The sequence below is a fragment of the Budorcas taxicolor genome, chromosome X (assembly GCF_023091745.1).
Source record: "Budorcas taxicolor isolate Tak-1 chromosome X, Takin1.1, whole genome shotgun sequence".
NCBI classification, from domain to species: Eukaryota; Metazoa; Chordata; class Mammalia; order Artiodactyla; family Bovidae; genus Budorcas; species Budorcas taxicolor.
The window spans coordinates 132,130,635-132,143,587 of NC_068935.1; the positions used below are offsets into that span (position 1 = coordinate 132,130,635).

The following is a 12,953-nucleotide window of genomic DNA, read 5'->3' on the forward strand; positions in this document are numbered from 1 at the left end:
TTAGTTTTGGCTGTGCTGGGTCTTTGTTGCTGTGCAGGCTTTTGTCTAGTTTTGGTGAGCCGGGGTTCCTCTCTAGTTGTGGTGCTCGGGCTTCTCATTGCAGTGGCTTCTCCTGATGCAGAGCACATTCACCTACTGAGGACTTCAGTAGTTGCGGCACCTGGGCTCAGTAGCTGTGGTGCACTGGCCTCGTTGCTCTGTGGCATGCGGGATCTTCCCAGACCAGGAATCCAACCCATGTCTCCAGCATTGGCAGGTGAATTCTTTACCACTGAGCCACCAGGGAAGCCCCGGGCCTATGTGTTTTTATCACTAACAAAACCCTTTCAAATCTGACAATTCCCACATGTGGCTAATGTGGGGGCTTGTCTGTCTTGAGAGGTCCCAAATGAATAGATGTGATGTAAGCTCCCTGAAAGCTTGGCTTTGGCTCACCTGTCCCTGTAGATCGGGTGCCTAGCTCAGTGGCCTGCATCTAAAGTAGGTGCTGTAAAAACGTATGATAAATCGGTGAAAAAAAATGCATGTTTTCCTGAGGGATGGATTCATTTATCTCACATTGAAACTCACAGAATAGCTGTAGGAGGGCTTGAAGAAAACCATCTAAATCGTCGTTTGCAAAGAGTGCTGTTCAGAGCCCACTCCCTTTCAACACATCGTTACTGGGCACCTCCTGCAGGCCTGGCATTGGACATCGCTGTGGGGACACAGCAGAGGACAACACGGACAAGGTTGCTTTTCTCGCGGAACTCGGGATCCAGGTCACCTGATTCAACAACATCAAGCATCACTGCTGAATCAAACTGTGTCCCTGTCATCCATCACTGAGACAGCAGCCAAAGGATGCTCAGACTGCATTCTAAGTCAATTGCAAACAAATGGGATTCGCCAGAACTTTCTAAAGGAGGCAATTGACTTTAGAATATAGTCTGAGGCGATGCCGCTTCTTTCCTTCTCCTTCTAGAAAGAGTGGGGGAGAACCAAGGAGCTGTGAGAAGGGCCATGAGGCTGTGAGAGTTCACATCCCTCTGTCAGGGATGAAGTCAAGTGGACATCTTGAAATATAGCCAGTCTGCCTGGTATTGTACCCAAGAGGTCTTGCAGGAAAGCTAGTGCCAAGATGCTGCCCTCCTCTTCTGCCCCCAAGGAACCCACAGGTGAGTCTCATGGAAGAGCCAGCATGGGCACTTCAGGAACACAATGGGGTGACAGCCAATGCTAATCAGAGGAGAAGCCACAGTTCACCCCGAAAGGGCTTGAACTGTGACCCCAGCTCACCCTCGGACACCTTAGGGATGTGGAAGGGGGCTGGGCTGAGATAATGGCAAGAGAGTTTTATGTACCTGCTTAAAAAGCATGAGTGCTTTCCAAGTCAACCCATTTCAAACACCACACCCCATCATCAAGAATGTGGGAATCTTGCGGTAATCATAACCACATCCTGAGTAAAATCCAACACATATATCATTTGGATTTTAATCTAAATTTGGCTTAACCAAAGAAAAGGTGATTGGTTACCTTAAAGTTTCCTAAAGCAGGGGTCAAACCTTTTCTGACAAGATCAGATAGTCAATATCTCCTTCCCTGTGGGCCCCAGGTCACTCTGCAGGTACCGGGAGCAGACCTTCTTAGATCCTGATCTATCTAAATGAACGGGTGTGGCTGGTTTCCAAGAAAACGTTATTTATGGGCTCAGAAATTTGAATTTCAAATTATTTTTCTGTGGCACAAAATATTCTTTTATTTTTTGCCCAACTCTTTTAAAATGGTAAAAACCATTCTTAGCTCCTGGGCTGTCCAAAACAGGTGGCGGTTGGATTTGGATCGCAAGCTGTCGTCTGCTCTCCGCTCTTTTAATTGGTTCATCTATTCAACAACTCTTCACTGAGCTCCATTATATAAAAAGTGCGATACAGATATTTGTTTACAGAGATGCCATTTTCTTTCACGATGTTTTAAACCAGAAGGGAAAAATCTTTTTCTGAAAAAAAGAAAAAATCTTTCTAAATGTCCTGAAAGGATGGCTAGAACATGATCACACGCTTAGATGACTTTTTCTCCATCTCTGTCTTGCAGCAGGCTATTTAGTCACAGCAAACACAAACAGAGATGTTTTATTTCTTCTGTCATCCTCTGAGCACAGAAATCAATAGGACTGATCACAGGAGCGTGTGTTTAGGGGACAACATGAGGGCTGTGCAACCTGTCATCAGCCCCACCACTCCAGGACGTGAGCCCACAGAAGGCTCAGAGCCTGCTGGCTGAGGTGTGTCCCCCCAACACCCACATGCATCTCAAGAGAGACTGGTTTCTAAACGGTCACATTCCAGTTCCCCCCAAGGGCTCTACATGGCGGCAGCACTCCTGATACCTGTGTTCCTGGTCCCCAGGAAGAATGGCACCTGCCCTAGGGTGACCGACATGCACCTCAGTGCTGGCTCCCCAGGAGGGACTCAAGGGGATCTGGACACCCCACGAGCCCAGGCACTTTGCCAGCCAGTTGGGAAGGCTCCACTCTGAGGCCAGCACTTAAGTAGGGTGACCAGACCAACCACCTCAGAAGAAGGACCATCTCAGGATGTGGGCCCTTTGCTGCTAAAACTGGGATGGTTGGTTACCCTAAAAATAAGTGTCTATTTCTGTTTCTCTGTCTTCTCACCACTGTCCCAGTTCCTCCCAGAAGGTGTGACCAGACAGCACTTCGGGGTAAAGCAGAAGCTGAACTAAGCTTGGGAAAGAAAGTTTCTCCAGAAAACCCTAGAAATACATTTTTGCCTTTCTCAGGGTACAAATGTACCTTTCTGTTATGAGAGAGCGTTGTTAGAAGATTCCTATCTCAGTTTATTTAAAGTGTCCTGAGAGCCTTCTGCTTCCATCTTGCCTCAGAAGATCGGTTTATAAAAGATGTCACACAAGCTCATCAGTATCCCTCGATGCTGGGCAGTATGAGGGGGTCCATTCATCTGACAGATACAGCTTCATTTGGAAAACTTCGCAAGGCCCCTTTGCACTAGATTCACCATGGAAGTAGAACTCTCGTGGGCTTCAAAGAGGACTGTTGACCATATTTTAACATCATATAAAAAACATTTTCTGACACCCCTTTAAGAATATCACATAACATGATTTACATCTATGCTGAAACTAAAGCAATAAACCAAGCACATTTTAAAAACTGTTCTACTTTTGACCTAATGATCCTGTTACCTTGGTTGATGATCTGAAAATTCAGTAATGAATCACTCAGTCAAGTATGAAAAATTAGTGAACTGCATGTTTCTGTATCCATGCGATTACGTTTAGAAAAGTATTCACCACTTAAATTGAACTCAGCAACGTCATGTTGATCTCCTTGATTATGGAATATCAATGTGTTAGTTATTTTGAAAGGAAACAAAAATGCAACACTTGGTTAGAGCAGTGGTAATAGGACTTTCATTCAGCATCTGCAGCCCGAACGTTAACAGAACAGACAAGTAGGTGTCTGTTTACAGAGCCTGGTGATTTACGTTAGTGCTCAGTGTCAACAGCACTTTCAAGGTGACTGGGTCAGCTTGTGTTTCTGCTCTGAAATGGCCCATGCGAAGCCCTCCCTCTGCAGAGTGAGGTCTCAATTGCACAGCCTCCTGACGGAGCCCGGGTGAGCGAGTCACTTACCTGACTAAGTCGATGACTCGCTCCCTTGGTGCAGCGCTGACTGCCTCATCGTTGATCATTACAATCTGATCTCCCGGGATCAGCTTGCCTTCAGACGGGCCACCTGGAGACAAAGGAGAGTGAAGAGTAGGTGAGAAGCCCAGTGGTCATCCGTCCATGTGTAGCCTCTGCTCCTAGTCATGACTTCTTGTGAGCAATGGATGTTATCAGCAAAAACAAAACCCCACCCACACATGGGTGTTCTCTTCAATATCCTTGCCAACATTAGACAGAACTGGGGAGGCGGGTGGGAGCTTTGGGGAAGCGCCCGAGGCCCAGGGTGCACCCGGGCTGATGAAATCAGAAGCTCTGGAGGTGGGATTCAGGAATCAACATGGCTCTTAAACTTTCCAGGCAAGGTGGAGACTGGTAATGCTTCCCACACTTTAACAGGCATATGAATCACGTGGGAATGTGTTGACCTGCAGACTGACTGTGTAGGTGAGGAAGACAGCAGGGGGACAGGTCGCCTGTCCTACAAGGTCCTGGTGGCTGCTGAGGCTGCCAGCCAGCTGCCCACACTCTGAGTGTCAGGGCCCTTAGAAGAAGGTATTTCACCTGGCAGCTGAAGTTTCGACCACCTGAGCACACCTGGATTTGAACACAGCTACATTTGCTTCCTCTGTACAACAGGGAGACGGCACACTGTGGGGGCCTGGAAGACAGCTGAACACGAGGGTGCCAGGAAGGACCTACGGGATTCAACTTTGTGTTATGGGTTTTGGGGAAGAGGGTTCAAGGAAGCAGGGCTTTGCTCTCAGCAACTAGGGGGAATTCTATTATGAGCATTTAATACATATTGCCTGACAAGTGGGAGGAAGGAAGCTGGCTTTGGTAAGAAGCCATGGTCCACCATGAAAGGCTGGGAGATGAGGGCATTGGGTTGTTTCTATGGTTTGGACTGTGTCGGGATGTTTGTGGTGGGGCTCACATGTGATCGCAGAGGATTTGTCATCCATCACAGCCTCTTTCAATTGTTTTTCCAAGGAGCAAGTAGAGAACAAATATTTGTTGAGCATTTATTGTGTACTAGGCAACAGGCTAAGTGCTTTAACTAGTAACCTCACTGAATGCTATAATCCCTTCCATATAATGACATGACTGAGGTTTACACGAGGGAAAAGAATTGCCTGGAAGGGTTGGACTGGGTCTCAGCTTAGGTCTGTGAATGCTTCCATGTTCAAGGTGACCAGCATCTCTTTTGAACTTCCTCCTCTAACTCAAAAACTGGTCACTGACAGGTCTCTTGACACATAAACTTAAAGACATAGCTGCATGAAGCACACATTTGTACTAAATAAAACCTGAAAGCAAATACTTTGATAATATGAATTGCCTTCATATGTCTAATGGAATTAGCCCCTAAATACTGATCTGGTGCTATATGGTACTGGAATTTTAATTTTTTTCCAGAGGTCTATCTGGATAATAGGTGCAACTGAAAGGTTATTTTTCAAATGTTGTCAATTCATGTAGTGATTGAAATGGACACAACACTCAGAACATGAAACTCAAAGTAATTCAGCTGTTGTCTACCCACCAGATATTTGGCATACATGTCTCTCAATCTGGAGGAGACATTTGTCTCCTTTCTGTGGAGTGAGAGAGAGGGGAGAACCTTTATGTGGCCCTGTATCAGTGATAGAAATACTCATTTCCGTGGGAACTGAGATTCAGTGTTTGCACACAGAAGGAATTCCGAAAGTCACTTGAGGCTTTTGATGATGACTGGATTACATATGAGCAAATCACTCAAATTCAAAGAAATGGTTAGAAGTCAAATGCTGTTCAAATACAGAAAAATCTCCAAAGTAACTGTTTGCAGAATGGATGTTAACTAATCTGATGAGAAAACCATATGCAGATGAACAAGACTTAGTCTTACATTTGACCTATGTTTTTTGATTACATGGAAATACTCTTTCTTAAGCAAGAATTATAGGAGGAAGGAATATACAGTGCCTTCCAGAACATGAATTGGGGGAATACTTCAGAGGACTCTCATGCCCTTTACTCTGAAGGCTGGCTGGTCTGCTATAGGATAATCTGATCTTACCATTGGAATCACTTGACTTCAATAGAGTTATTTTATGAGAGATATGACTTGTATGACTGCATTAATTCTTAAAAATGACTGGAAACAGTGCTCTTTGACTTTAGTTTTCGCTTTTTCTACTCTTCTCAAAACTGTCTTAAAGTAGGTAAGAGTGTAGGAAAATTGAGGGCAAGGAAGGGAAGAGGCTAAAGGAACAGTAAGTCAATACAAGAAAATGAAAAACCAAACCCGAATCTCCAGTTAGCACTAAGGAGGACATATACATTGGAGAAATCCACAGAGATGTTAAAGTGTCCCCCTATGACAAAACTGCATATCCAATGGGACCCCTTTGAGGAAAAAAATGTGTGTGTACACACACACACATACATATAGTACTATATATATGTTTATATATGAATGATACATAATACATGCAAAAGTATAAACAGAATGGTCTTATTATATGTACGCTCTCCATGTATATGTTAATAATGGTTAACACTCAGTAGTTGGAACTCAGGTGATTTTTGAAAAACCTTTATCCTCTTACTACCTACATTTTTTTTAAGAAGAGCATATGGATTATTTCATTATTATAAAATACAAAAAATCTCTTTTATTTTGAAAATAAAATTCTCAAGTGCATCGAGTTCAAAAACTATAATCTATAGCCAATAAAATAAAAAGGTCAGCAGACAAAGTATGAAGCTGTGTGATGAAGCAGTGGTAGGAGTGAACAGGAAACTTACTCTTCTCTGCACAAGTCTAAAGAGGTTAACTGTATCTGCAGTCCTTGCTCTGGGCCATATTGTGTCAAAATGAGGCAAAATGAAATCCACTTTAATGATCTATACTAGCCCACTAGTTGGCTTTCATTCCCCCTAACTGACAGACTCAACTGGCCGAATATTTTATAGTTTAACATTAACAGATATTAATCTGGCATCCTTCCAATGCATTTTGTTCCCTCCCTATGGTCCTCCTTATCCCAAGGATGTAGAGAAGTTACATCACACTGAAATGGAGGGGAGTTAACACGGAAGCTAAAAACAACCTAATAAGAGCAGAGGCAGGATTCAAGTCCACCAAACCCAGGCAGTCTGATGCCAGAGTCTGCACTCTTGACTACAGCATTTTCCTTTTGAACTCTGTTACTGATTTGAAAAATACTGGAGAAAAACAGCATAGAAGATACTTTCCTTTTGTCTGAAAATAAATCCAGTATAAGTTCATTAAAATAAGCATATAAATACACATAATTAATCAATAATAGAAAGAGCATGGTTTCTGGCAACGGCAAAGGCAGCCCATATCAGACAATGATACCACAGTCCATTATATTCAACTGTGTTGATAGTGGGACATCTCTGCACTGAGAATGACTGAGACCAAGTACATTCATTACCTGATCCTATGATAGAATTTAAGAGATTTGCCACATACTGCATCAGTTAGCATTTACAGTATAACAAGACATCCCCAAACTCAGTAGGGTTTCCTTTCATGCTTATGGGTCTTTAGAATGACCGTGGATTGGCTGATCAAGGGCAAAGTTAGCTGGGCAGTTGTGCTGTACACTGAAGGCAGTCTGTAAGTTAGCTCTCAGCTGCAGGCTGGTTGCCTTACAGGTTCATCTAGGAGCTCAGGATGAAGGGGTAGCAGCCGCTTCAGGGAAACTCTTCTTACGTCTATGGCAGAAACCCAAGAAACGAGCTCAACTAGGCAAGCACATTCCAAGCCTTTGTTTATGTCATCTTTATGTCATCATCTAATATGACACTGGCCAAAGTCAATCATCTGGTTCAACCCAACAGCTATGGGGTAGTGAAATATCTTCTGCCTCTAGTGGGAAGAGAGGGGAGTACATTTTTGTAAAAGAATGCAACCACCCCCCAAAGACCTAAATCCTAGAGAAACTTAACTATAACTTTCTGGTAAGAAGTTTGTCCAGAGCTGACTGAAAACAGCACAATGCCTGCCTCTTAATACATGCATTCATACATTAAGAAGTGGGTCATCTCCATGGTAACAAATGATGGATTGGTGTTTTGCTAAGTCTGGCAATATGATGGATTTGGAAGTTTAAAAGCTCGTTTGCAGAGCCATTTTTGTACCTCTGCTGGTCTGGCTTTATCCAGGTGCTGGGAAAACTTAACTATACTTCACAGACTGAGACGGAACAGTATGGAACTTATGAAATGGAACAGTGGTCGTGCTGGCATGGAGTGGCAAAAGGTCCTGGAGTCCAAGCAGCGGGGTTGGGTGCTTACCTGGTGTTACTGAGCGGACGACCACGGGCTTCTCACTCCCTGCCACGAAACCAAACCCCAGCACAGGGTCCCGCCTCATCTCCACCCTCCGTGGGGCTGGAGGGATGACTGGGCAGCTCTCCAGCCGAGGGTCATCAAATGGGATTGCTTGCGTCATGTGACTGTGGGCAAAGCACACACAAGAGGGACGAGGCATCAGTGTATGAGTTTCAAGTCACAGCACCTTCTCTAGCTGCAAAACCGTCTATTCTCTGTTGGGGAGAGAGCAGGGAAGATGTGGGGAGATGCACTGCCATGCTTCTTCCTTGAGGACCCCAGGCCCATATCTGCTTCCGGCCTTTGTACTGGCTATTCCTCACTCTGAAATCCTTGTCCTGCAGATGTGTGTGTGGCCCACCCTCATCTCTCTCAAGTCTGTGCTTAAATGTGGAGCTTAAAGGGAATAGAGAAAAAGACAACTCTTTATCAAATTATAACTGATCTGCTGAGAAAGAATCTCAGAATATTCCGGACCTTTAGTGGGTAACACATATGGCTTCTGACTCCAGTGAAATTGAAGTGATGGGGATCATTTGGGTGGCAATGGTGTCAAGTACAGTCCCCCTTTTCAAAGTTGAGGAATTAACTCTTGGTGTTTCTATTCCAGAAAAACATTCAAATGATTTAAATGTTTTTGTTAACACCTAAACTTTGGAAGGCTTATCGATAATCTAAACTTGAAATCTGTACAGCCTTCAAAAATTTTCAAAATGCTTCCATAAACAGCTCATTTGATCCAGAAAACAACCTTAAGCATGAGAGAACAGAGCAGGTATTATTATCTGCATTGTACAGGGAGGAAACTGAGAATGGTGGCTTATTGTCACTCAGGGCCCATGTGCCAGAGAGTCAGGTCGAAAATCAGCTCCTGTAAGTCTTCACTCATGCACATCATCCAAGGCAGACTTCACTGGAGAAGAGTTATTAGTGTGAACACTAGAAATCTCCTTAAATATGTAAGCCAAGATTATTTCAGTGACACAGACTTAATTCAATTTTTCTCTCTCTAATCTTCTTCAATAAGGGAAAGATCATTTTAAAATACCTTGAAAAGATGCTACTCTACACACCATCTGGACAATGTATTGTTTAAATGTAATCAAGAAGGAAAGAGAAGGAGGAACACTGTGGTCCTTCAGTGTAATTCATAAGAGTTGAGAAAAATCAGTGAAAACCCTCTTTTTGGCATATATCACTGGCTAGGAAAATAGAAGTTTAAAATCCCTTTGAAACAGAAAGGAAGGAAATGTCTTTTGGATCCAGCAGTTGGTGATCTGGAACACCAGCAAAAAGAGAAGTGTTAGTCGCAAACTAACCCGTTGTGGGTCATGTGCTGACACTCATCTGTTACCTCCTTGCATCTTCACAAAGCCCACTGATAGAAGGAGTTGGACCCCACCACCTCCTCTTTGTAAATGCCCAAAGAGGAAGAGGAACTGGGCCAGAATCACACTCTTCTCAGGTGTAAAGCCAGGTGCCATTCACATCAGGTCTTCTGATTCTAAGCGTCATGTGCTCGACCAGCTACATCATTGGCAAGGACAGTGCAGAAGGAGAACGTGGGGCCCTCCTTCCACCAGGACTGAGAACTTCAGGGCAGCAGAAGGTGAAACCCGGTCCAGGGTCCTGTGTGACTGTAGCATCACACGCCCATGAGTCCGGCCTTGCTGGGTGCTATCTCCAATGTCTCACTGGAGTGGTGGCCTCCGCAGCAGTACCTGAGGCAGATGGTCCCTTCCCTCCCTGGTGCCAGCCCTGCACTCCACTGAGGCAGGGGCTGCTTCCCGCACCCCCCAGCTCACAGCCATGCCTAGCCACCAGACTGGCCCGCTCTGGGGGCATCTGCTGCCTCCGACAGTAATCCTAGTTGATGGGCTCGTCTACTACCCTCTACCTGGTCACCGTGGTCCCTGCCGCCGGCAGGCCCTCCTCCACGGAGGGCTGGAGGTGGACATTGCTGGAGCATCTGGGTATTTCTTCAGACCCAGTCCCTTGCTGGACTTGTACCTTTGTGCTCAAGATGTAGTGGCAGCAAGGCAGCCACCAGCTACAGCAGCTTCCTACAGCCACTGGCTGGAGCCACAGTGGGCCCCTGGCCCAAGCAAGACTCCATGGGTGAGCAACAGGTCAACCGGTGACTGCTAGTGGCCCTGCTCAGCTATTGGTCGGTTCCACAGTAAGCTCCTCCACCAACTGAGGGAACAATCATAACTATCAATCAGGGAACTTTAGTGGCCCCGCTCAGCTATCAGTTGGTTCCACAGTAAGCGCCTCCCCCAAGTGAGGGAACAGTAGTAACTGTCAAGCAGGGGGCTTTAGTGGCCCAGCTCAGCCATGGGTCGGTGCCACAGTGGGCCCCACTCCCTCCTTCTGACATAAAAGGAGCCTGAATTATGACTGAGGGAAGGTGGTTTTTTGAGGTGCTCATATGCCATCTTCTCAGTCTGCCAGCTTTCAGATTAAAGTTATTCCTTGCTCTGATAACTCGTCTCCCAGGCCGGAAACAGGTGTGGCTGTTTGTGCCTGTGGGTGAGTGGGGTTACCGGGGGGGCGTGGCCACTGTGCTGTTCTCTTGTGTCCTCTGTAAGAGGGCTCCATCTCAGAGTGTAACAAGAGAGAAGAACAAACCCGACTCCATGTTGGATCTGTATCTTTAGCTCTAACCCTTGTGCCCTGTTGTCTCTGCTTAGTCAAGCCACCTCTGCACCTTTGTAAAAAGAACATTGCCTTGCTGAAGGTTTATAAGAACATTGTAACCAGACCTATGTAAGAAGAAAGAATACTGACACCAAGAAGTTGGTAACAATCAGCCACACCCCTATTCCCTTTAGTATAAAAGAATTCTAACTCAGGTAATATGGGACTTCTGGACACCAGTTCACCATCTTCTTGGTTTGCTAGCTTTCTCAATGAAGCTGCTATTCCTTGTCCCCAAAACTTGTCCCTTGATTTACTGGCCTGTTGTGTGGTGATTGGTTCAAGCTTGGGTTCAGTAACATGAGTGTGCTGTACTCTAGCTATTTTTCGAAATGCATCTCTCCTTTTATCCCCAGAAGGAAGAAAGGAAAAAATGGAGAGGAAATCCATATTCTTTGGCCCTGAGCTCCGAGTTTGCAACAGAATCCACAGAAGACATATTCTAAATGATGAAGAGGTCGCAGAGGTGACGTAGCTTTCTAATAGTCATAGGAGCTGTGTTACAGAGAATCAAATTCTGGCTGGCATAACTCAGTTCCAAGTGTAGGGTGGGACTGGGGAAGATGAGTCCCCATGTTGCTGCCAGTACTGTGAGAAGCTTCCAGCAGTGGTGCCCAAACTTTACTGCATATTAGAATCATCTGGAGAGCACTAACAATCCCTAATGCCCAGGTTTCACCCTAGACTAACTATATGAGAATACCTAAGGGTGAAAGCCAGGATCACTTTTCAAAAAAGATTTCCCAGGGGATTCCAAAGTGTAGCAATGTTTAGGGATCATTCATCTGTGCAAGGAAGGGTATGTTCTAGTACCTTCTAGATAACAGGAAAAGGGGCCACAACTAACGTCCCTAACAACTTCCCATAGCATCCACTGCAAATGTAAGTTAAAATATTTACAGCATCTCTAGAAAGATTATCTTCTTTCCACTTACATGATGAAGTAAGTCTCCAATTTTTAATTCATCATTCACTTAATAAGTACTACAATATCATTTTATTAATATCTGACATTTATTAAACACTAATTTCATGCTAAGCCTTTTCTCAAGATGCTTTCCATATGTTAGCTCATTTAATTCTCCAAAACAACTCTAAAATGCATTCATTTATTCATTTTGTTAACAAATGTTTATTGTACACCCACCGGCTTCTCAGTTCTGGGGACACAACAGGAATGAAAGCAGAATGAAAAATATGTTTACTCTAGTGGGCAGAGACAGGGAATAAACTAATGGATAAGACGTATGGCTTATCAGGTCATTATAAGCACTAAGGAGACAAATGATGCAGGGAGGAAGGCTACAGCGCTGGTGGGTGAGGGTATTGCCAAGTTATACGAGGCGTCAGAAAATGATTGGAGGAGGTACATTTCAGCAGTGCAAAGGTCCTAAGGACAAGTGAGAGCAGCCAGTGGTCGGCGGAGGTGGAGGCAGTGAGGGGAGTGGTAAAGAACTGATGAGTGGTCGAAGATCACACAGGTTCTAAGAAGAACTCTGTCTTTCATTCTGAGTAAAAGAGGAAGCGGTTGGAAGGTTCTGAATGGAGATGATGTGCCAAATACCATACTGAGAACAGACTGAGGGCACCCCGGTGAGCAGGGATGGCATTTCAGGTCCCACTGCATCAGTCCTGACAAATTATCACGGTGCCTTGGAACAGGGTGGGGGCAGATATGGCAAGACATCCTTGGACTTTTAACATATTTGGAAGCCACTTTGACAGAGGAGGGTTGGGCTCCTACTTTGGAACATTCTTTCTGCACACATAGGAGGGTCCCAGTGAGGATGGACCTATAAGCATGTTATCTAATGCAGGTCCTGAGTCCTGATGTACCCAAATTGCAGGAGACATTTACTCTTTAAGGAGCTACAGGAAACACACAAATGCTCAGGTATAGGGCCAAGAAGGGAACTGGTATGCTAGTCTGGGAATGAGCCTCTGGAACCAGACTCTCTGAGTTCAAATCCTGGCCCTACCACTATCTAGCAGTGTCATGTGGACAAATAACTTCATCATCCTGTACCTCAGTTTCCTTATCGAGGATAATAAAGGATAAGAAAGGTGATAATAACGGACACAATCTCATCAGATCGCTGTGAAAATTAAATGAATGAACAAATGTCAAGCACTTTGCAAACTCTCTCACATGTGGGAAGCACTCAAAAAGCATCCACTGTTATTTTCATCTCTGGGGTGCAATGATCAGAAAG

At 44.8% G+C, this 12,953-nt stretch overlaps 1 protein-coding gene across 1 annotated transcript in view; it reads right to left on the reverse strand.

Moving 5' to 3' along the window:
* The window catches only part of FRMPD4 (FERM and PDZ domain containing 4), a 204,240-nt gene that overhangs the window by 96,817 nt on the left and 94,470 nt on the right, over positions 1 to 12,953 (reverse strand). Inside the window, exons 2-3 of the mRNA XM_052663584.1 lie at positions 8,005 to 8,165; positions 3,658 to 3,760 (exon numbers count right to left, since the gene is read on the reverse strand). Coding sequence (XP_052519544.1) covers positions 3,658 to 3,760; positions 8,005 to 8,165 — 264 coding nt within the window. The remainder of the gene's footprint in view (positions 1 to 3,657; positions 3,761 to 8,004; positions 8,166 to 12,953) is intronic.